This window comes from Nannospalax galili, unplaced genomic scaffold (genome assembly GCF_000622305.1).
Source record: "Nannospalax galili isolate Female #2095 unplaced genomic scaffold, S.galili_v1.0 scaffold417, whole genome shotgun sequence".
Lineage (NCBI taxonomy): Eukaryota > Metazoa > Chordata > Mammalia > Rodentia > Spalacidae > Nannospalax > Nannospalax galili.
Window position 1 is genome coordinate 4,825,343 of NW_008340785.1, and position 25,872 is coordinate 4,851,214.

The following is a 25,872-nucleotide window of genomic DNA, read 5'->3' on the forward strand; positions in this document are numbered from 1 at the left end:
GAATTTGGGGGTTGGACTGGCCTGGGAGCCTGGCCCAGAAAAGATGCTGGTCTAGGGCAGCTGGTGTCTGTGTCACCCATAGATGCAAAGGAAGATAGGAGTTGGAAGCGGCTCCAAGGGCTCCTGGGGACTGCACTGAGGAGCTGGGTTGGTCTGGATGCAAAGGATCAGGAAGAGGAAAGGTCAGCCCAGCGTCCAGGAAAGAAGGTGGCGGGTTGTGCAGACCCAGGGAAGCAGAGGGAGATGAAGGTGGGGCCAGGCCCAGAAGCAGTGCTCCTGGGGACCTGAGAAGGAACTGAGTTGCTCTGGGTGCAAAGGATCAAGAAGAAGCAGTGGTGGTTCCCCAGGTATCTGGAGCACCAAGAGAAGGAATAGGACAGGACCCAGACTAGGAGGAGAGACTGGTAGGGGAGATGGGAGGGTGAATGAGGCTGGGGGAGTCAAGGCAGGGAGGGGGTGATTGACTTACCCCGGAGAGAGGGGCCTGTAGGTCTTGGGACCTTTTAAATTTTAATAAGAATAGTGAGCTTGTGGAAAAACACTTGAGCAACCTGACCCTTGCTCTAACCCTTGAAGACGCTGAATAAAAGTCCTGCAAAACTCAAAGAAACTAGGAAATGAAACATCAAAACTTAATGTAACCAAGAAGTTCATTCTGTAGCCTGGCCACACGGGGTCACTCTCTTTCCATGTTCTCCTAAGTCTGTGTGCCTGCTGTGAGGTAGGAAAACCAAGACATCATGTGAAATGTTCGGAGCCCTCTGTGAGCTAGAGTAACACAGCTTCACTGTCTTAAAGACGGTCGGTAGACCTAGAATCTGAGTGTGGAGATCGTTTCTTTCAGTTGTTTCTGCTGATATCTGCAAAACTCATCCAAATTCCGTAGTTCATCATTGGCTGTGTCCTTGATCTGGGGTCAGAGAATAATTTGGTCATTAGGCAAAGGTAGGCGCCATCCTCTTGGGCGGCCCGCTGGCTTTCGCTAGGTAAGAGACTGATTTTCCTCTGGTCCTCTGCTTCGCATCCTACTCACGTGACAGCACTGTGCCACAGCTGACTCTGCTTCTGCCCCCTTTTAGTGCTGTTGCAATGCCCGTTATCCTTTGTTGCTATTTATTTCAGTACCTGGGGCTGTTTGTTACATCAATGCAACTGTGCTGTCAGACACCAGTTTCCATATATTCTGGAGAGAATCACAGAAGCCAAATGGACCTAAGGAGTCAGTTCGCTACCAGCTGCTTGTGTCACACTTGGCTCCGATTCCTGAGACTCCTTTAAGACAAAGTGAATTTCCAAGCAGCAGGCTTGCTCTCCTTGTGCCTAGACTGTCTGGTGGACAGCTGTATGTGTTGAAGGTACTGAGTGTACTGGGTGCTTTCTAATGGCCATGTTAAAGTTCATGTTTTGAGAGAACTAAACAACTTTTTTTTTTTTTTTAAACAAAAAGGTTCTGGCCTGCCATTCAGAGGAAATGTGGTGTGCTGAGAGTCATCCTGTCATTGTCAAAATGTTTGACACACCAGAGAAACCTGCCTTGGTTCCACAAAATACTAGTCTGCAATTAGATTGGAAGGCTCCATCTAATGTTAACCTCATCAGATTCTGGTTTGAACTCCAGAAGGTAGACTTTTAATGCAGATCCTTTTTTTAGGACATAGAATAAGCTGGAAAGACTTTTAGTATGAATAAAATGTTCTTTTGTATAAATCAAGAGTGCTCATATTTGGCATGAGAAGCAGTAAGTTATCTAGGAGAACTGCCAGAAAGAGTGCCCAGAATTTGATTCATGCTTAAGGGCTGGTAAAATGGCTCTGTGGGCAAAGGCACTTGCTATCAAATCTGGGGACTTGAGTTTGATCCTGGGAACCCACATAATGGAAGGAGAGCACCAACTCCTGCAAGTTGTCCTCTGACTCCACACATACGTCTTGAAACATGCACACCCACACACATACACAGACAAAACACAAAATAAATAAATATAATGAATTTGCTCTTAAAAGGAGTCATGTAAACCTCTATGTTACAGTTAATTAATTTTATAATATTAAAATATTAGATGAAATATTAAAAATAGTAATTATCAACTAAGTAAACTTAGTTTAGACATTTTCAACCTGGCTTTCTGGTTTAAAATCAATAACAATTTGATGTTTTCTATGAAAATACATAGTAAACGAACAAACAGAAAGTTCAAACTCTGTTTAGGAGCATCCTTTCCGTCCTTTAAAGATAGTACAGCAACAGAAGAGAAATAAAGTATAAACTGCTTTCCAAAACTAGTTTGATGTTGCTTCATAAAATTGAAATTTTTTTTATTAAAAATTCTTCATGCCTTAACCACTACCTAAATATCCACTGACTTTTAAAACATCAATTAATTTGAATAATTCACTGCTAAGGAAAGTCCACATTGACTTTCATAGGGTAAACTGGGAATAGATTATTAAGGTTTTATTATTGTTATTTGTCATTTTCACTATCATATAGTTGCATGCATGCCTGCACATTTGTAAACTCTGTCTAAAGTTATCTTGTTTTGTAGTTACCTAAAGCAAACAACTGTCAAGGAGCCACTTTCTTTAAAAGTCATTTTAAAAATTAATGAAAAAAAATTCACTTGATAATGTCATGTGTTTGTAATATATTTTGATCATCTTAACCCCTCATTATCATCTCTTATCCCCCATTTCCCTCTTGAAGTGCCTTCTTCCCAACATGTCCCCTCATACTTTCATGTCTTTGAAAATGATAACCCTCTGGGTCTAATTAGTTTTTTTGCATGTGCATGGGTGAGGGGTACTTTACTGGATCATGTCAATTTACCAGTGGCCATATCCCTGATGAAAATGAAACATGATTCCTCTTCCCCCAGCAGCCTTTAACTATCAATAGCTCCTCAGCTAGGGTTGGGGTCTTGTGTGACGCTTCCCCGGCTATGCTGGAATGTTGACAGGCTCCATTTTGTGCAGGCCTTGTGCAGGTAACCAGAGCTGCTGTGAATTCGTGAGTGTACAGACCATGTCATGTCTAGAAGACAGTGTTTCACAGCACTCCTTCTCATCCTCTGGCTCTTACATTTTTTTCTTCCCCATCTTCTACAATGTTCCTTCAGCCTTGGGGAGCGGGTGGTTATGGTGGTGGTGCTGCTGCTATGGATATCCTGTTTCAGGGTGAGTATTCAACAGTCACTTATGTTCAGCACTTTGACCAGTTAAGAGTATTTGTGCTATCTGATGCCCCCCACAGAAAAAAAAAAGCTTCTTTGACCAAGGTAGGAAGCAACACTAATCTACGGGCATAAATATAAATATTTAGAAGGTAGTTTGACAACATGTCCATTTAGCGAAACAGCAGGAGTAGGCTCCCTGGTAGGGGCTGTGGGCTCACCAGTCATGGGCTTTTGACCAAATTTATAGTATCAGGCATGAATTCTCTTCTGTGGAGTAGGTCTCAATTCCAATCAGAAAGTGGTCATCCCCATAGCCTTCATGCCACTGTTGCACCAGCAGGTGCATCTTGTGATAGATAAGTATTGTAGCATGCAGGATCTGCCACTAGGTGAGACTGCTGGTGACTTTTCTCTCCCAGAAGCATTCATAACACCTTGTTGCTGTGAAAGCTAGCCAGCAGGAGGAAGTTTCCAAGTCAGTTCCAGCTTGATTTCTCTATGTCCTGCAACCAAAGTGTGTGTGATATCTTCAGCAATAAGATCCTATCATGTAGTTCTGGTGGTCAACTAAAAACAATGGCAATAGTCTATACTGTTTTGGGGACCTCTAGTGTTACCCTGATCAATAATTCATAGGGAGGTAGCCTATACCTGGCACTATAACTGGATTTTCTTTGAATGATCCATGGCTTCTGGGAGCTGCATTATCCACCCATGGAATGTACCTCTGTTCAAACTCTCTTTAAAAAAACAAAACAGGGCTACAGGGAGACCCTGTCTCAAAAAGACCAAAAAAAAAAAACAAAAAAAAACCAAAAACAAAATAAAAACAACAACAAAAAACAAACAAAAACAAAAACAAAAAACAACAAAAAAATAGAAGCCAGGCATGGTGGCACACACCTTTAATCTCAGCACTTGGGCGTCAGAGACAGGGGGATCTCCATGAGTTCGAGGCCAGCCTAGTCTATATAGTGAGTTCCAGGCTAGCTGGGAGAGACCCTGACTCAAAAAGACCCCCCCCCAATCCCAAACATTGAGCTGGAGCTATGACTCAGTGGTTAATAGCATCGACTGCTCTTGCAGAGGACCTGGGTTTGATTCTCAGCATCCACATGGTGACTAACAACAGTCCTTAACTCTAGTTCCAGGGGATCTGATGCCCTCTGGTCTCTGTGGGCATTGCATGACATGGGTGCACTTACACACATACAGGCAAAACACTCATACATATAAAATAAAAATAAGCAAATAAATATTTTTAAATTACCAAGTTGTGGGTTTTCATAAAGCTTTTCATACATCCTTAGTTTTGGTTAATGCTCATCCAACCTCCATCTCTCCCCTATCCTCCAGCCCCTATCCATGCCTAAACCTACAGTATTACTCCTTCTGCTTAAACTAATTTTAAGTTAGCATACAAAGTAATGTGTTTCATTATGGGTTTTCATACATGTATATTGTTATACTTTGTTCTTATCCACCCCCTGTCCACTGTTCTCCTCTATGCCCTTCTTGCTGGTCCCCATTCATCTCTCAAATCATAAGCCCTGTTTCATGCTTTTCATTTGCTCCTCAAAAATCTCTTTTTCCCACCTCATGGTCCCCTTTCTCCTGGTAGGTTTTTAAAGTTTACTATAAAAGGGCTGAAGAGATGACTCAGAGGTTAAGAGCACTGGCTGTTCTTGCAGAGGATCCGGGTTTGGTTCCCAGCACCCACATGGTGGCTAACAACCATCTGTAACTCCATTTCCAGGGGATGCAATGCCCTCTTCTGACCTCCACAGGCACTGCATGACATGGGTGCACTTACATACATGCAAGTAATATACTCATACACACAAAATAAAAAATAAATTAATTAAAAAATTTACTATAATGATTTTGTACTTTTTAGTTAAGACTGAGAAGATGGAACATGGAGTATTGGGGCTGATAAAACAAAAAAAATCATAGTTTAATTGGATTTTTCCCATTGAATATGTTTTGATGATTTATGACCTATTTAAAAATGGTGACTTTACAAAAATGAGACTAATGGATAAATTGGAGAGTTATTCTTTTTGGACAACTACATAAATAAGCTCAATGCAGTTCAGTGTAAACTCAAGGGGAGGCATGCTAGCTTCATTTCCCAGATGGTGGAAATGAACTGGGGAAGATGTTAGGGCTAATAATACTCTAGTATCTCCCTTTCCTTATGAGGAAAGAGACTCAGATAGATGTCACAATGACTCATATGCCACCAGACTAGCACAGGAGAGCCCCAGAGCTGACATATTCCTAAAGCAGCCCTACTTGGGTGCTGTCCATGGAAGGAACATGAGTCATTTAGTCACCCACCCCATTCATCAAAGCCTGGGGAAGATAGCAGGCATGGACCTCCTGTTCAGTCATGACTTCTGGGCAATGCTTTGGCTTCTGTATGTCATGTTTTCCCACTTTTCCAATACAGGTTTCTCATAGACCATTTAGAAAATCACAAAGCTGCATCAAATATGGTGGTAGACAGTTGTAATTCAAGCATTTGGAAGGAGGAGGCAGGAGAATCATGAGTTTGAGGCCATCCTGGGCTGCATAGTGAAACCCTGTTACAAAATAGTATATCATGAAGTAAAAAATGCATGATATGGTCATTTCTGCATGTGTGACCTTCTCTAGATATTGATGGATGGGCAGAATAGAAGGCTGTGGCTCTGAGGGTGGATGGATGGCTTCTAGCCAGAAGGCCCCTTCTCTTTTGAGCAATTTAATTCTGTCTCTTAATGACAGGATTGCTGGCAATCTTCCTCTACACTCATATTCTGAGAGGGTTAGTGATTAGGGGAGATAGGTAACCTTTTAATTAATATTTTGTTTAGAAATGAAAGAAGAACATAACAAATTTGTTACTTTGACACAATTTCCTTATGTCATTAGAACACTAAGCTAAGGATTTATTTATTTATTTATTTATTTATTTTTAGATAAGGCATTCTATACTCCAGGCTGGCCTTGAGTTCTTTGTGTAGTTGAAGATGACCTTGAGCTCTCAGTTCTCCTGCCCCCACCCCCTGCATGCTAAGGTTACAGGTATGCACTGCCACCGTAGGTTTATGATCCTAGGGACCAAACCTAGGGCTTCATGGGTGATGGACAGGCACTCTACCAACTTCGTTACATCCTCAGCACCTCAGCTAAATTTTCATCTAGATCTCGATTATATATACATATATATGTATATATAATGTATAAAAATTTTGGTCTATACATTCCTCCAAACTACCCAAATAGCTTGATGATCCCTCTGGGGTAGCCTTCATCCCTACACTTGTTGGCTTCTACAAACGGAAGGTCCTGACTTCTTTGTGATTTTCTGGGATAGCCCATAGCAGCTCTCCAATTGATGGTTTGCCCAGAACATTCACTGCCACAGCAAGGCTTATCCTCTGCCAGTTTTCCAGCAAGTCCTCTGGGTAAACATCTCCCCTGCCTTTCAGGAGCTTTGATGATTTCCAGATGATGTAGAGTATTGAGTCACCTAGCCCAGTCACTTAAGGTAACATGTGCCATATCATTGAGGCAGGACCTAAAGGCCTAACATTTTTAGCTAGGAATTCTCTGTCTCTGACTCTCTCCCTGCCTCTGTCTGTGTCTCTCTTTGTCTCTCTGTCTCTCTGTCTCTGTCTCTATCTCTGTCTCTCTCTCTCACACACACATTCAGTTGGAGCATATATTGCATATTGAATGTGTCTGATTCATGCATGTCTCACTGGGACTGGTGCATTTGTGAGTTTACAACAGGCAGAAACAGAAATATCAGCATTTCTATTTATTGCCTCATTCCTTCCCTGATCCCCCATTTCTTTTTGTAATGTAGTGATCTATTTCTTGTAATTTCAGTAGAGGCTATTCCTAACTTAATAAGAAATGAATGGAAAGTGTCTGTCTAGTGAAATGACATGACCTCGTGAGGGCTGAATGAAAGAGGAGATGCAAAGTAAAGTTTATTTATGGAAAGTGACCTTCTTAGGAAACTCTACCAAGGAAAATACACTAAGAACTCTTGATAAAATGCCACATCTTTGTCTTTCCTATTTGTGCAAATGGAAAAAAAAATTCAATATTTCAATATTTTCAAATAGTGATTTTTAATGACCCAAATATGCATATTTAAAAAGCAATTCCACAGAGAAGGAAGTTTCACAGAGCTATACTTAAAGACTAATGTCTAAAGCAGAGTGGAAGCAAAGTTTCCTATGTTTAACTTCTACCCTTGCTGCAGCATGTCTGTGTGATAGTGGGCAAGAATCTCCCTCTTTGGGGATATAGAGTTCCCATGTATAAATATAAAGAATGGCTGTCACATATCTGAAGAGGGTATTAGGAGGAAAACACCAGATGTTTCAGTTTGTCTCTGGACTTCTTTAAAGAATCAAAATATGTAAAATTATTGCTACTTAAAAAAGAGGAAATCTGTGGACTTGAAGGTATACTTGCTTCGTTCCACCACTTTCCTCCACTGAGAGCTACCAGCACAGCCTTCTGGTTTCATGTGAGTATCTTCATTTAAGGACAACAACAACTCTGAATCTTCCCCATGATACGAAGTCAGGAGTGTGCACTCTACCTTCTGCTTATGCTAAAAGTTGTTGTTTAGGTTAGTTATAGCTTGTCATTAAGGTAATATTTAGAATTAAGCATCTATAAAAGGGGTTGGAGAGATGACTCACTGGTTAAGAGCACTGACTGCTCTTGTAGAGGACCCAGATTCAATTCCCAATAACAACATGGTGGCTAACAACCATCTGTAACTCCAGTTCCAGGGGATCTGATGCCCTCTTTTGATTTCCTTGGTCATTGCACAATACAAGTGCACTTACACACATGCAGGCAACACGCTCATACACATAAAATAAAAATAATAAATAAAACATTTTAAACAGCTATAATGAAGTTCTTATGTCTTAACAGAAAGTAAATTTATGTTTAAACAATTTCTGTATCTATGATTTTCCAAGAAGAATAAAAATCTTATATTTTTTGTCTAGTGGAAATACAATGAGTTTTACTGCATCAAAGCTTCATGCAGCCAAGGCCCAGCTTATGTTTGCAACATCACAGATCTACAGCCTTCTACTTCTTATAATGTTCGTGTAGTGGTGGTCTATGTGACAGGAGAAAACAGCTCCTCCAGTCCAGAAAGCTTCAGGACCAGAGGTGAGAGTCAGCATACTTTCTGCTCTGCATGATATAAGAATCTCCAGTCTTTCTTCAACTCCCAATTTCACCAATCCTAGAAGCTCAAATGTGTTCTTAGAAGAGAATCATTACTATTTTAATTAAAGAAATTGAGGAGTCAGAAGTCTTTATAGGCAGGAACAGGCTCATGCTGGCCTGGGCTTGTGGAGCCTGAGCTAGGTGAGCAACATTATTTCTCCTTTCAGAATTCTGATGCTCCAGCCATATTCTGTTTGGAGAGAGAACTGCGTATAGATAAGGTAACCGAGTGCACAAGAAAACTTGCAAAATGAGTTCTGTAGTTGAGATGCCAAAAATGAAAAACAAAAAAGAACAAAAGCTTTGCAAGTCTGTTTAGTTAATTAGCACTCTGAAAGGTAAACTGTAACTTGAAGTTGATCCCTGTAAGAGCAGAGGGCAAAATGCTCCAAAAGTTTTTGATAGTTTTATTTGTATTTATCGCTTATTTTGTGTCACACTGAGATATATGATTAATCTCATCATTAATCTACCTAATCCATCACTAATAAAAGTTGCAGATATTCACTTAAAATATGTACTTCTGGCTGGGGAGATGCCTTAGTCCATAAAGTGCTTGCTGTTCTAAAATGGGGACCTGAGTTCAACCCCCAGAGCTCAGGTAAAAAAGCTGGTTGTGGTGGCACATTTGCTGTCTGAGCACCATAGAGGAAGAGACAGGTGGATCCCTGGGGCTTGCTGACTAGCCAGCCTCGCCTAATGCATGAGCCCCAGACCAGTGGGAGACTCTGTCTCAAAAAAGCAAGCTGCAACAAAGCCTGAAGTTGGTTTCTGGCTTCCACATGTGTGAAAATACATGCACAGTCATACATGGCCATGTGCTCCTACACGTGTATTCACACACACACAAACACACATACCATGCACGTCTATCAGAATATCCAGAGAAAACTCCTACGTAAAATGTTGAATACTTCTGACATTCAATCAATTCTTTCCTTTTCCCCCAAAGCTGGAGTACCGAGTAAACCAGGCATTCCTGAACTATTAGAAGGGAGTAAAAATTCAATCCAGTGGGAAAAAGCTGAAGATAATGGAAGTAGACTGATGTACTATATCCTTGAGATCAGGTATGTTTCCAAAAATGTTTCATACACAACAAAGAGCTAAGTAGTTAATTATAAGGTCATCTAATGTAGCAACATTTGTAAAAATACATTTAATAGAAACAGAATCTTTAAGGATTTTTGTCTGCTTTATTATGTTCTTTGTTCAATTCCTAAAGGTCAGTCTTGGTACTGTATAAAGCACACATCATTCTCAGAAATCTGCAACAACTCATGAAATCTTCAGAGAAATCATTCAACATGCTTCATGCAACGAATATATGCTTAATGTCTGCTTGGGAAGCTGGGCTGATGTTTGATGTCAAACAGGATGCATGTAAATTCCTGATAATTCATTTTAGCAAAGTTGAATAGTTGGGTGAGAAGTGGCAAAAAGCTCAATATTTTTCAGAATGTAAAATTAGGCACAGGGCTGAAATGACGTGGAGTCAAATAGGCCATGTGGCTTTTTCTGTGTGTTGTGAGGGTAATAGTTTGCAGTGTGTCCCAAACAACTGAGAATGTGCTGTCGATGAAAACCAGCAGCTAATAAGCACATGCACCTTCAGATATGGCCAGTGTGGGGAGCTCAGTGAACCATAACTGGCTTGAAGGACTGACTTCATGCCAGCTTGAGGGAAGAATTCCAAATTCCAAAGACACTCCCCTCACGGGACTATGAAGCCATCTTTTAAGTAGCTCCAAGGACAAAAGTCACTTCCATAATTATAGTCCTGGCAACTTGAGCTTTAGATCTATTTTTGCTTCATCTTTCTCTGGCAGTCTCAGAACCTTAAAAAATATTTTGCTCATGTTAGAAAATTCCTTTGCCTATATTTCTGATTGAAATCTTTGTGAATTTTTTTGTTACTATTTTTCATGCATAGTAAAACATCTTCTACTTAATAAAACTATCTTGGTGACCTATGACTGTAACGGTGTGTTCAGCAGCTAGGCCACAGCATGGTTCTTGCTAGGACCCCTTTAATGTGACCTTGAATGTAGAATTTCATGTAAATAGTTTGCATACCTTTGTCCTTGGTCTCCACTATTGATACTATAATATCAACACTGTAGATGGCAAATGAAGTCTTAAGTGAACTCTTGAGTGAGGACATTCTAGTTAGAGTCTGAGCTCTTTTTTTGCTTTGCTTTTCCTAGTCTTAGGGATTGAACCTCGGGCTTCGGGCCTAGAACAAGCAAGAACTCTACCACTGAGCTATATGACCAACCATCTTTTTACATTTTGAAATCAGTACTTACTAAGTTGTCCAGATTGGCCTTGAACTTACTCTGTAGCTCAGGCAGGATTTGAACTTGTGATCTTCCCATCTTGGATTTCAGGGTAGTGGGGATTACAAGCCTATGCCACTAAGCCCCAGCCCAGCTTGTCTCTGTGATCTTTTTTCTTTTTTTTCAGCTTTTTTTTTTTTTTTTTTTTAGAGCTGAGGAGGTCTCATGTATCCCAGCTAGTCTTGAACATGCTATGTAGTGGAGGATGACCTTGAACTTATGATTTTTCTGCCTGTACTTCCCAACTATTGGGATTACAGGCGTGTGCCACTCTACCTGATTCACGTGGTGCTGGAGATCAAATTCAGGGCTTTATGTATCTTAGGCAAGGATTCTACCACCTAAACTACATCTTTGATTTATTTATTTTTATTTTGTGTATGAATATTTTGCCTGCAGGTATATAAATGCATCCATGTCGTGTAATGCCTACAGAATCCAGAAGAAGGTGTTAGAGCCTCTGCAACTGAAGTTACTGGTAGTTGTTAGCTGCCATGTGGGTGTTGGGAACTGAACCCAGGTCTTTAGCAGGAACAGCAAGTGCTCTTAACCACTAAGCCATCACTTCAGCCCACTGAGCTACATCTTAAGGCCTTCTTTTTTATTTTAAGTTTTTTTGAGACAGGGTCTCATGTAGCTCTGGCTAGCCATGAGCCCTTCACATAGCCAAGGATGACACTGAACTCCTGATTCTACTGCTTCAGCCCTCCAAGTGATGGGATTACAGGCCGTTATCACCACACCCGGTGATGACGCTGTGTTCTTGCTGATGGTGCAGAGGCAGTGGAAAGTCTGTGAACTTGGGAAGCTGAACAGGCTCAGTTAGCTTCCTGGAACTGTCTTTAACAAAGTGCACCAACTCAGTAGCTCAAAGCCATAGAAATTCCCTCTTATAGTTCTGGTGACTGGAGGACTGACATCAGGGTGTCAAGGAGGACCATGATTCCTTTTGAGTTCTAGGGAAGACTTTTCTTGCCTTGTCTTAGCTTCTTGTAGTGGACTGAAACCTTTGGAATTGTTTGACTTGGTGTTTTACTCCAATCTCTTCTCCAACATCACATGATCTTGTCTGTGAGTTTCTGGGTCCATATTTCCCTTTTCTAAAAGGGCACTAGCCATTGAACTGGGGTCCACTCTAATCTAGTATATTTTCATCTTAACTTGACATGTCAAGACCTTATTTCCAATCAAGATCACATTCACAGTTTGAGCAGGTATGGATTTAGGGGAGATGTTATTTAGTTCAGTAACCAACCATGTTTAAACCCTTACTGATTTTTTTTTCCCTGAAACTTAAGTTTTCCTGCCTATGAAATGAGAATAATGATGTCTCTGTCTTTGGGCTGTGAAAACTCAAGGAAACGAAACATGGCAAAACTCCACTATGGTGTATTGTAAACAGAAGGTACTCAACTAATGTGAGAGGTTTTCATCATTTTTTGTCCTTCAATAGGTGTGGAGAGCCACACCACTCATTTCTAGGGACTTTTTTTTCTGATCTAAGTCACCTGATTAAATAATGAAATTATCAACACCTGAGACTTCATAAAACATATAAAAGCAGAATGTCACGGTGATTTACTCGTTAGTTCCGAGGACGTGTTGCTCCTAGGGAGAGTTCTGACTGTCGTTGCTGCTCTGATGCTCTTCTGTTTCCCGTACCCTGTACTTCTGAGCCTCCACCTTCACAATCTGGTTGTTTTTCCAGGACAGCCGCTTAATTAGCAGGATCACAGATAATTTCTACTCTCTACTCCTGAGCTTACAGTGGCTTGATACAAAGTCCTAAAACTGTTGTAATTTGAGAAGTTTCAGACCCACACTGCTCTTCCTTGTCAGAGAAGATCTTGAACTTGACTTTAGTCAGTGGTATTGTAAAAAGTCATTCCAGTTTCATGCTTTGAATTCAGATCTTGTGCTCCTTTCACATTTCATATGATGGACAATGTGGAATGGCTTGAGGTAGAACATAGGCCAATAGAAAAGGAAGCAATGAGTCTTAGAACTCATAAATAATAACTTTGGTGGCTGAACTGTTTATGCATTATCTTACTTTCAAATTTAAGATTTGTATTTTGTCCATACATGAAACAAGTAAGTTAAAAATGGCACAAGATTCTGGAAAATTAAGAAGAATATAAGCTGGACATGTAGTTCATGTCTGTAATCCTGGAAGTCAGGAGACACGGTAGGAGGATCATGTATTTGAGGCTGTCCTGGCTATATAGCATAGCCCGATCTCAAAAACCCAGTTTACCAATCAGACAAACAAAAGGATTTGGGAGATGGCTCAGTGGGTAGAAGCAGCTGCTGTACAAGCATGAGTCCCTATGTTCAAATCCTCAGCATCCACATAAAAAGCCAGGCATGACCGTCTGTATTCTTGTAACCACAGTGCTGTGGGGATAGAGACAGGAGGATCTCTGTGGCTTGCTGGCTGCCAGCCAAACGCTAAGCTCAGTGAGAGAGACCTTGTGAGTAAAGCAGAGAGAGTGCTAGAACAGGACACTCAATGTCTTCCTGTGGCCTCTGCATCATGTGTATGGGTATGTATACTTACACACATGTACATATATACCATACACATAGGCCACACACACTCACACATACACATTCAAAAGAACAGCTTAAAAAGGAAAAATGTAAACTTGCCAGGTAAAAAATGTGAAGTAATTATGTGTTTGAAATTAAGAAGTAATTTCCTGCATTTTAAACAGTGTAAAAAGTGTCACCAGCTTGCCCTCAGCCATTGATTATTCTTTATCTTTTGGATGGACTGAGTTGGTTGGTATATTAGTTTCTTTTCCGCTGCTGTGGTAAGACACCATGACCAGGGTAACTTATAGGAGTGTGCTGGATAGCTTTAGTGTCAACTTGGACACACCTGGGTTGAGGGAGCCTCAATTGGGGAATTTCCTCTATTGGACTGGCCTGTGGCCATGTCTGAAGGGCATCTTCTTGATGAGTGATGTGGGAGCCCAGCCCATTGTGGGTGGTGCCACCCCTGGGCAGGTGGGCCTGTGTTGCATAAGAAAGCAGGCTGAGCAGGGGCCAAGGGAGCAAGCCTGTAAGCAGCGTTCCTCCATGGCCTGTGCTCCAGCTCCTGTCTCCAGGTTCCTGCCCTGAGTTCCTACCTTGGGCTCCCTGATGAACTGCATGCGACCTGGGAGATGTAAGACAAATAAACCCTTTCCTCCCCAAGTTGGTATTGGTCAGAGTATTTTGTCACAGCAATGAAGAATCAAACCATGACAAGGAGGAAGAATTTATTTGGCTTACGATTCCAGGAGAGGGTCCCTAATGACAAGGCATGGAGGCCAGAGGTGGCCGAAGCAGAAAGTGGAGAAAGCACATCTTTGAGCAGGGACAAGAAGCAGAGCGAAACAGGAAATCCCACAAGCCAGCTTCCAGTGCTTTCTCCAGCATGGCCACATTTCTTAAAGCCTCCCCAAACAGTGCCACCAACTGGAGGCAAACTGTTCAAATATTTGGAACCTATGGGGGACATTCTTATTCAAACCACCACAGTTTGCTCACCCATCACTAGGATGACTCTTTAGAACTATGCTGTGATTCTGCAAATTGCGGCAGAAGTGAGATCAAGGGTAAAGTGTGCAAAAGAGGCTCTAGAACTCTGCCACTGGTGTGCTATATGAGCAACTAGAAATAACACTGCATTGTTACATGTACTTAAAGTATGTACTAATCTGTTTCTTTTGCAGAAAGGGCATTTCAAATGATTCACAGAACCAGGGTTTAAAGTGGAAGATGGCGTTTAATGGGTCCTGCGGCAGCATTTGCACATGGAAGTCCAAAAATCTGAAAGGAACATTTCAGTTCAGAGTAGTAGCTGCAAATACTATTGGTTTTGGTGAATACAGTGGGATCAGTGAGAATGTTGTACTATTGGAAGGTATGTGACCATATCTGTCTACACATCAGCTTGTTACATGCATAAAGGTTCAATGATAAAGGATATTTATCTCCTTAACTTTAGCAGTAGATAAGGTGGCTGAATAGCTCATTATGCAAACTATTGAATGTTTCAGTTAATCTGGTGTGTTCTTCCTAAAACATCATTCTCATTCTACTACTTTTCTCCTTAATAATAACCAGCCATTCCTAATACCTACCACACAAGTTCCACGCTCCTATCCAGACTTCCAAGACTGTCTATAAACTGGCCTTTATTCATCCTGAGTGTTGATTCCTGGTACTGTCTCATGTACAAGAGACTTCCAACTACTCTGTATGTTCTTTCCCATCTACCTCATCCATGCTGTATCTTATTTGGATTATAATGCATTATCTTTCTTTTTTAGTATTTTATTTTTAATGTGTATGAGTGTATTGCCTCCATGTATGCAAGTACACCTGTGTTGTGCAATACCAGTGGAAGCGAGAAGAGGGTGTCCAAGTCCCCTAATTGTTAGCTGCCATGTAGGTGCTAAGAATCGAACCCCAGTCCTCTGCAAGAGGTTAAGAGCCAGTGCTCTTAACCACTGAGGCATCTCTCCAGCCCCTGATGCATTCATTATCTTTCTAATCCCCTAAACTGGAAACCTCAATGCCATGTTTGATTTATCTCTCTACATAATCAACCAAGTTCAATTGATTTTAGCATCTCAGTTTCTAACTGGTAAGTTCCCAGCTTCCTAATTCCACACTGGCTTTCTTTGTTTAAGTTTCCTTTCATGTCTATCTCATGGCTTAACCACACTTAGCGTTTAATTTAGCTGAAGTGCAAGCTGGACCTCTTGGCCCATTTTTGAGAGACACGAATCAGCTCTTCATTCACTGCCCTCAATGTGGCATGTGAAGCCTCCCATGACCTGTTTCCAGTTCACCTTTTCCCAAGTTTTATTCCTGTGATATAGCTTTTGTCATTAGGTCTTTGGTCTTTTGGTGTTTCCTTCAATCTAGAAGAGCAGCCTGCACCATCTGCCCTGTGTCCCTCACCTGGGATTTCTTTTCTGCCATTGAAATTATTTTCATTTTTTTCTGAGTAGATTGAGTCTTGATCTTTATTCCTGTATAATATTGCTAGAAATTTTGTCTTTGATTTCTTATTGTCTTCATTTTACCTCTTAGTTTTTCATACTTCAACTGTAGTAATTACAGTAATGACTGTTTATGAATTCATGTGTGTAGGAAGTACCACACTTATGAAATGAAAGTAAACTCCAATTATGTGCTCTGATCTCATCTGGTTGGTGGGATGTATGTGTGCACGTGTGCATGCATGTGGGGTGTGTGTGTGTGTGTGTGTGTGTTGCTGTAAAGATCAAAACCTAGGCCTTGCACATACACAGCAAATATTCTATCACTTAACTATGTCTCCAGCACTTGTGGGAAGTTTAATCTCACTTATTTCCTCTTTGACTTTTTATTGGCATTATTAATTATAGTTAGTGGTCTCATTATGGCACTTCACACTTGTATGTAACGTATTTTGTTCATATTCATCCCAGTTGCTCTCTTTGCCTGTCCCACTGAGTAGCCTTGCCTTTGAAACCTAACAAAAAGGAACCCATCATGATACTTAACTGATGCATCTTGGGCAAAATGAATTATTTGCATTCTATACACATATTTCACATAAAATTTCAATTATTCTAGGCCAGCAATGGCTCAGTTGGTAAAGGCACTTGCTGCCAAGCCTGATGATCTGAGTTAGAGCCTTGGGAGCCACTTGGTAGAAGGAGAGAACGAATTCTTGCAAGTTGTCTTCTGACCTCCTCACATATACACACATGCACACATACAACATAAGAAACACCATTAAAAAATTAAAAGAACAAACCTTTAATAACTATTATTTATATTACAGTTAATTATCAATAACTTGGCTAGATATTTTCTGAAAAGAGCCAAATAGCAAATATTTTTGGCTTTGCAGCTACATCTGCTCTCTGCAAGCTTCCATGTCCTCCTCCCCCTCCTCTTCCTTCTCCTCCTTTTTCTCCTCCTCCTCCTTCTCCTCTTCTTCCTCCTCCTTCTTTTTAAAAAATGTTTTTACTGATTTTTTGAGAATTTCATACAATGCATTTTGATCATAGTCAGACTCTTTCCCCTATCTCCACCCTACTTACCCTCTCCCAGACTTCATGTCTTTATTATTCATTTTATTTTTTATTTTTATTTCTCTCTCTCTCCTTTTCTTTCTTTCTTTCTTTTTTGGCCTTTTTTGAGACAGGGTCTCCCTGTAGCCCCAGCTGTCCTGGAACTCACTATGTAGACCAGGCTGGCCTTGAGATCCACCTGCCTCTGCCTCCCAAGTGCTGGGATTAAAGGTTTGTGCCACCACCATGCCTAGCCTATTTTTCTTTTCTTTTAAAAAAAAATAGTATTATGTTCTCCAAATGCTCTTGGGTGAGTCCATCCCTTGGAATCTGATTGACCTAAATACTTTAAAATCTAGGGCCTGGAGAAATGGCTCAGTGGTTGAGTACTGGCTGCTCTTGCAGAAGATTTGGGTTTGGTTCTCAGCACCCACGTGGAAGTTAACAATGTCTGGAACTCCAATTCCAGGGGATCTGATGCCCTTTTCTGGGCCACTGTATGCATTGCACACATGTGGTACACTTACATACATGCAGGAAAACATTTATACATGTAAAATAAATTAAATAAATTAAAAATATTTTTAAAGGTCAAAAAAATAATCTTCATTTAGGTTTGTCCCACATGTCATAGTTTGCTAAGCTCTTGTCTGTCTGCTTGTTTCTTCTATAAACAGATTAATTAACAGACTGCACTGTGTTTTCATGTTGCTATTCCTCCTTGGTCTATGGAATTAAATGGATATGAGATATAATGGAAAATAATGCTGTTTAATATATGAAGACAAAGACTTCTTTGTCCTAAACTCCTTAAAAAGATGGTACATGCTTTCCTATTCACTTTAAACTGGGAGATTGGATGAGTTTCAATAAGTGGGTAAAATAGCTTTCTAAAAAAAAGGAAAGCAACAATTTAGATTTTGATTTTCCATGATGCACACACTTTCACCGTGGTTGACTTCAAACTGCCAACTGCTGAACAACTGGCTGGAAAAAATCCAGTAAGAAGGAGCTCGGGCCAAGTACTGTCTGTACTTGGGCAGAATTGGAACAATTAATTTTGTGAATTAATTTATTTTTTTCCTTTATATCCTTAGATGGCTTTTGGATACCAGAAACAATTATACTTACTATCATAATTGGAGTATTTCTGGTTGTTACAATCCCATTGACCTTTGGTAAGTATCACAGACTGCAAATAGGTAATAAACTGTTTATCAAATGATACCGCTTGATTGATCTCTCGTTTATCTCATCTCCTATGTGAAATATGACCTGATGAAATATGTTCGTAAACTTCACAGTGTTGCCCTTGGCTTCTCTTTTATAGCCACTCACTTCTGTGAATGTTTTTCTTGATAAAGGGATGTGTTAGTTTCTTGTCATTGTGAAGGTTTAATTCGGCTCAGTTTTGGTTCGTGATCAAGTAGCCCTGTTGCTTTGGGTGTGTGGCAGTACATCACAGCAGGACTGTGATGTAGCAATGCCTCTCCTCACAGCTGGGAGCAGAAGAAATAGAAGAAGGAACTGGCACCCCACTAGGAAGGAACTGGTACCCCACTATCCTCTTCAAGAGCATGTCCTCAGTATCAAGACTTCCACTAGGTCCTACCTTTACATCATAATATGTTAACCTGGGGACTGAGGCTTTAACACAAGCACATTGGAGGAATATTCTGAACACAAAGTATATCAAGGAGTAACTTGGGAACATGAAGTAACATGGGAAATATACCAGTATACATTTTATAGTATACTTTAGATACAACTGTTTGCAAAGGCACTCTTTTAGCTTTCTTTAATATAGCACTTGTTTCTGATTGGCTGTTGCAAGTGTTCTGTAGCTTATAGAGTACATTGAAATAAATAAAAGAGAAATAGTTCTGGGTACAGAAACAGTATAGGATTAATGGGAGGCCAGTGACAGCGGCTGGTTTGGGTAGTTTTGGTCCCCAGGCAGACAGCTCAGTTAGGAATGAGGAGGGCCCCTTTCACAGGAGATCTATTTCTGGCCTGTGGGACTCACTCTTGATGTCTGACATCTGACAGACAGGCTTATTCCAAATCCCTGCTCATTTACAAATGACCAGGAAATAGCAGAATTAGGTCAGGTAGCTATTTTCCATGACTTATTTTATGTTACTATGCTAGTCCTAAAAACTCCACTCCCAGCGGCTGGGACCAAGGCACATTGAGGAGGGTCTGGCCTGTGGCAGTTCGTGGAGCGGTTGGCTGGAGCATACCCCGTGTGGACTGCCGGGTGGCCGACCAAGCCCTTCATGTCCTTGAGGGTGACTACGGGAGGTCAGGTTTTGCAACCACATGAGTAATGAAAAACTTGCTTCTCAGTCTTAGATTTTGGAATTGAAGTAAAGGGATGGTGGTTGTCAGCCTCCATAGACAGGATATATAAGATAAAAAAAATCAGGAAAGTATTGTATAACCAAGTTAATTTCAGTCTTAAAATGTGTTATATAATAAATATGTTTTTGTCATATTCATATTTTAAATTAAAATATAACTGATGTGCATTTTCCCCTTAAAAAAAGCACAAAAACTCCACTCCACTTTTAATATTTTATTGAAGAGAAAATATCCTGACAACCTAGAGGTGGTGTGATACTGGGCCTGTCAGGTAATCACAGTGACTCTTGTTGTTTCGTCATAAATGTTAATAGCATATTCTTTCAGTTCTCCAAGTGACTTGGTTTGAGCTTTCTATCTGTTGCTGATTTTAAGAGTCCCTGACTCGTGACTTTATAAGCCATTCCAGCACATATTCAGGAAGCTCTAGCTTATGGTGCTAAATAATAGAAAGTCACAAAAGGAGGACAAAGGAAAAGTTACCAGGCATGAGGTTGAATTCTTTCTGGAAAAATCAAGCTAATCCTTTCAGATTCCATCCAGATAATATGTGGAACTCCTTCAGTTAACTGGGAAATCTAAAAACTTCAGCTGACCCTGCTAGGATTTTAACCTGTGCTTCCAGAGAGTCTAACTATTGCACAGCTGATGTTTGTGCCGCTAAGCCAGCTCCTCCAGAATCACACATATGACTGCAGTATATTTGGCAGTTGGCATACAGGCCTGACTGCTTGTTTGCTTTCCTGCTGGGAAGGAGTGTTCCACAAGGAAACCTTCATCTGACCTTTGCTTTTCTACATCACCATTGTTTAAATCCGTGACTCTAGTGGATGAAAATGAGATTATTTTGAACAATCTTTTATGTGCTTTTAAGACATCTTATGGATATCTAATTTTCTCAAGACTTAATGGTCTTTATTCTGTTCAGAACTCATGGATTTTTGAGTGTGGCTAAGCTAATTCAATTTTTTCTTTTATTAGTAGTGCACATGGTTTTACAAGTAGGCATGTGTGAGTGCAATGAGAGAAGACTGAGTTACTAAAATAATTAGAAGTAGCAATTCCTTTTTAAAAAATTATTTATTATTTTATTTTATGTGTATGAATGTATTGCCTGCATGTGTATAAGTGCACCCATGTCGTGCAATACCCAAGAGGTCAGAAGAATGTGTTGGATACCCTGGAACTAGAGTTATTGATGGTTGTTAGCCACCATGTGGGTGCTGGGAATTGAACCCTGGTCCTCTGCAAGAACAGTCAGTGCTCTTAACTCCTTAGCCATCTCTTCAGCCCCACGATTCTTTAAAATCTGCATTGTGCTGAGTTCTCAACAGCCATACTTGTAAAACTAAAACAAAGGTTTAAAAATAAGCACTGACAGCCTTTGGGCTGATGAGTGATCATATCTAATATGCTACAGGAACCTCATGCCCAGAGTAGAGAGAACTAAGAAGCTGTAAAATAGCCTGTCCTTTAATAAGAGAGGTAAGACATATATACCTGTATGAAAACATATCCAGCAAGATATGTGTTACGTGACATGGATGTAAAGGACAGCACACAGGAAGAGGACTGACAGCCACAGTTGGCTTTTAGGGTTGTAGATGAGCGATCAATAGAGTCTGCAAAGGTATCAGGTGGTGTCACTGAGGATGTAGAGATGAGCACTTGAGACTTGGAAACTGCATTGGTAAAGGCATGGGAAACCTTTTCCCCTATGGTCTACCAGATGGAATTTCACTTGAATAAAACTCGAATGTCAGATATGCAAGGTACTATGAAATAAGGTTAACTTTAAAATTTTTTTCTTTTTCTTTTTTTCTTTTTTTTGACAGACCCTTGCTGTGTAGAGCAGGCTGGTATGGAATTCATAATCCTCTTGCCTAGCCTCCCAAGTGTTGGAATTACAGTTGTGGATCACCATGCAAATTTTGATAGCCATTACTCAACATTTTTGCTGATTTTGACTTATGAACCAATATATAATACAAATATGTGATCATACTGATATAGTTGTATTTTAATTTTTATCAAAGATTTTCTACCATTACAAAAGCTATCTGAGTATGATATGAAAAAGACAATAGAAATCACTTACGAATCTACAAGGAGGAGGAATCAATGTAGGCTTTATTATGGTAACTTTTCTACATATGTATATGGACAATGGATATACACTCCTGTGTGTGTGTATCTGTGTTTTGGAATTAAATGGTATCAGAGAACACTTTGAACCTGAACTGAGATTTCAAAGGGTCCACATAGATAGTATATGAAGCTCCTTCAGCTAACCAGGGAAGCTAAAAACTTCAGCTTTTAAGATTTTAACCTGTGGATCCATAGACTGTAACTATGGCACAGCTATAAGGGTATATTCATGGGTGTGCATGTGTGTGTGGGGGGGGCATGCTCATCTGTGTGTGTACGTGTAAGACCAGAGGCTGACATCAGATGCTTTTCTCTATTATACTATTTTTTGTCACTGTCTGTCACTGAACCTAGAGCTTATCTATTCAGCTAGTTTGACTGGGCAGCAAGGACCCAGGATCTGGCTATCTCTAACCTCCACCTCCAGTACTGAGGTTACAGATATTTGCTGCTGTACCTGGGTGCTGGGATCTAACCTTGGGTCCTCATGCTTATGCAGCAAGCACTTGATCAAGTGAACCATCTCGCCAGCCCTGATTATACACTTGTACCCTATGAATTATATTGAAAACATTTTTCACCTGATCTTAACCAAAAGGCTGAGAAATGATCATATTGAAAGCATTAATTCTTTATTGTTTTTGAGTGCCCTTGCAGCCTTAGCTGGCCTGGAACTCATTGTGGAACAGGCTGGTCTCAATCTCACAGAGATCTGCCTGCCTCTGCAACCCCCCGCCCCGCTCTCCCCGGTGCTGGGATTAAAAGGCATGTGCCACCACTCCTGGCCACACTGAAAACATTTAAAATGTGCCATTGTTTTGAAAGCATTCCTTCAGGTCTACTTAGTATAAGATGGAAATGTCTGGACACAGGTGACTTGTTTTATTAATGGTTATTATGCAACCATTTTTTAAAACTTAGTTTGGATCTAGTTTATAAGTAATTTTGAGAAATAAGTTCTAATAAGATATTTCATAAACTTATTTGTAGTAATAGTAAGAAACATATTAAACTTTACTCTGAAAAGTGAGATAAAAAGGGAACTGTGGTGCTGGAGAGATGGCTCAGAGGTTAAGAGCACTGACTACTCTTGCAGAGGACCCGGGTTTGATTCCCAGCACCCACATGGCAGCTATGAACTGTCTTTAACTCCAGTTCCAGGGGAATCCGAAGCCCTCTTCTGATGATGCACTCACATACATAAATAAAAATAATAAATAAAATATTTAAAAAATATTAAAAGGGGAAGTGTATGGATTGTGCAGTTTTTATATGGCATTTTATCTGGACTTAATGTTTTTGGAATTAATCTTTAAAAGTTTTCCTATTATAGACATTTTTTCATCAAGCTCTTATTTTGTCAACAGTGCTCATATGTATGTGTGTGTGTGTATTTAAAATATGCAAGGCCAGCCTGGTCTACATAGTGAGTTCCAGGACAGCTGGGGCTACAGGGAGACCCTGTCTCAAAAAGACAAAAAAAAAAAATATGCTAACATTTCTTAAAGGGAAAAATAAGCATTATTTTACTTAGTAAATTGTATCTTCATAGTCTGGCACAGAAGATTAAAAAGTCAGAAAGCTTCTAAAGAAGGGCTCTCAGTTCTCATCAACGACGATAAAGAGCTGACTGAGCTCCGAGGTCTGCCAGCTGGAGTGGGACTGGCCAACGCCTGCTATGCCGTACAGTACGTATGTGGGTCATCTTATTGGATCACACGGGTAAAGCATGGGGAGAGTATAAGAGTCTCCATGGGTGCTTCATGTCCCAGAGACCTCTGGCAACGTTGTCAGTAACGTTCTCTTCTAGTCTCAAATGTGGCCAGGGACAAATGGCAAATTGTGTGGTTACCATACAAGAGAAATGCAGGAAAATCCACTGTCTTTCAGTGTTTAAATCATGTGGTTAAAAAACAATTACAGGAAGGAGAAAAGTATTATATTAAAGGGAGCAGATGGCACGTAATATAGTTGATTCAACAGGACATAGTGTTTGAGAAGGGAGAAAATTCTAAAGGTCTTGCCTATCTGATTCCATCGAAGTTGTGTAATGATTGCCGACAATGTCTCCTTAAGACAAATGGGTCAAACTTTCGTTATCATTATTATTAAGAAAAATAAGAATTTCTTTGCATAAGACACCATATTATGGTATCTGAAAAAAAGAATTATATGATCATAGGCCTTGTTTCTTGAAATTTATGAAAGGATTTAAACTAGATACAGAAATGAACTAAATCAACTCCAGAAGATTCTCTCTCTCTCTCTCTCTCTCTCTCTCTCTCTCTCAGTATATTTGGGATTTAAGATTCTCTCTTAAAATCTCAAAGCAGGGGCTAGAGAGGTGGCTCAGCAGTTAAGAGCCCTTACTGCTCTTGTGGAGGACCCAAATTCAGTTCTAAGCACCCATACCAGGTGGCTCACAACTGCCTGTAACTCCAGTTCTGTGGAATGTAACATACCCTCTTCTGCGTGCACATGGTGCACATACAGACAGACAAGCAGGGATAATGATACATAAATAAAAATAAATAAAAATGTAAAAATATTATAAAAACTCAAAACATTCTTAATCTAGAGGCTTCTACCAAGAATACAGTATTTCCAAGGCAAAAATTGATGTTTTGGGAAGTTAACTTGGTGGTGACTGACTTGACTTTTGTGGTCACAGTAAATTCTGTTTTGCATGACAGCCTGTATATGAGAGAAATCAAAGGTAAGTTCACAGTCCAGATGTACCTGCTGCTAATTTACAGTAGCTTTTTATATAAAAGTGCAACATGGAAAATTTAATAACTACTCATTTTAATTCTATTCACTTATTTATTAATTTTAATTTTGTGTTTTGATTGTAAGTACACCCATATCGTGCAGTGCCCATAGAGGCCAGTAGAGGGTGTCAAATCCCATAGAACTAGAGTTAAGGATAATTGTGAACTATCAGCTGTGTGCTGGAAACTGAACCTGCAAGAGCCACTGCTTTTATCTATGGAGACAGCTCTCATTTGTAGCACTAACTGCAATAAAAACCCCAGTGCAGCATACTCACATTCATGTGTCTGAAGAAACAAGAGTGTCCAGAAATGAGGTGACATGCATTGTCTGTGTAAAAGCCGGTGGAGCCAGGCTGAAGAGATGGCTCAGTCGTTAAGAGCAGAGGATCTGGGTGTGATTCCCAGCACCCACATGGAGGCTAACAACCATCCATAACTCCAGTCCTCTCCTGACCTTCATGGGCATTGCATGACTCAGGTGCATTTACCCACATGCAGGCAATACACTCATATACATTAAAAAAAAAAAAAAAGCTGATGGTGTAGGAAAGCATAGGAACACAAATTCACATTATCATATTAGAATGCTCAATCTGCCAAATCCTGAGATAACTCGATTTCTCGCTAATATAAACTTCTAAACCCCATATTGTTATTTTATAGTTCTCTTCCAACCCAAGAGGAGATTGAAAATCTTCCTTCCTTCCCCCGGGAAAAGCTGACTCTGCGTCTCTTGTTGGGAAGTGGCGCTTTTGGAGAAGTCTATGAAGGCACAGCCATAGACATCTTAGGAGTTGGAAGTGGAGAAATCAAAGTTGCAGTGAAGGTAATGTGGAACTCTGAACTCATGGACATGACTGTAATAAAAAAAATTCAGTGCTAAAGCTGGGCGTGGTGGTGCACGCCTTTAATCCCAGCACTCAGGAGGCAGAGGCAGGCGGATCTCTGTGAGTTCGAGGCCAGCCTGGTCTACATAGTGAGTTCCAGGACAGCTGGGGCTACAGGGAGACCCTGTCTCAAAAAGACCAAAAATAAATAAATAAATAATTAAATAAATAAATTTAGTGCTATTAGTTGAAAATAGGCCTAATAGTGCAGGTAACAATATGTACTGCATGTTTCAAAGTAGAGCAGTTTAGTCTACTTACTAATAAATGATAAAACTTTAAGGTGATAGATGTGCTAATATCCTTGATTTGACCATTACCCAATCTATACATGAATCAAAACATCACATCTATCATGACTATGTACAAATATTATGTCAATTAAAAATAAGATAATCAGGGCTGGAGAGCTCAATGGTTAAGAGCCTGCCTGCTCTTGCAGAGGACCCGGGTTCAATTCCCAGCACCGACATGGTGGCTAACTCCAGTTCCAAAGAATCTGATGCCCTCTTCTGACCTCCAAGGGCATTGCACGACATGGGTGTACCTACTTACATGCAAGCAATACACTCACACACATAGAATAAAAATAATAAACAAATAAGATCATCAAAAAAGAAGAGCGACAGGATGCAGAAGCCTGTCTGTGGCTACAGAAGCCACACGTATTTTTCCCCATTTCTTACAGAGGCTTTTAGCTCAACAGAAAATCTACAGGGTTTATGTTACCTCTAAGGCTATTAATTAGCTAAGGCCTGACAAAGAGTTTTATTTCCTATTGAAAATGCTCAAAGAGGGACTAGAGATACAGCTCAGTTGGTAGAGTGTTTGCCTATTACTTAGGAGGCCCTGGGCTTGATCTTAGGA

The 25,872-nt window shown here is 40.3% G+C and overlaps 1 protein-coding gene across 1 annotated transcript in view; it reads left to right on the forward strand.

The window, feature by feature from the left end:
- Positions 1-25,872, forward strand: part of Ros1 (ROS proto-oncogene 1, receptor tyrosine kinase) — a 170,801-nt gene that overhangs the window by 117,334 nt on the left and 27,595 nt on the right. Inside the window, exons 30-37 of the mRNA XM_008835788.2 lie at positions 1,123-1,355; positions 1,448-1,621; positions 8,203-8,371; positions 9,384-9,501; positions 14,493-14,683; positions 17,930-18,010; positions 22,897-23,032; positions 24,782-24,944. Of these exons, the coding sequence (XP_008834010.1) occupies positions 1,123-1,355; positions 1,448-1,621; positions 8,203-8,371; positions 9,384-9,501; positions 14,493-14,683; positions 17,930-18,010; positions 22,897-23,032; positions 24,782-24,944 (1,265 nt within the window). The remainder of the gene's footprint in view (positions 1-1,122; positions 1,356-1,447; positions 1,622-8,202; positions 8,372-9,383; positions 9,502-14,492; positions 14,684-17,929; positions 18,011-22,896; positions 23,033-24,781; positions 24,945-25,872) is intronic.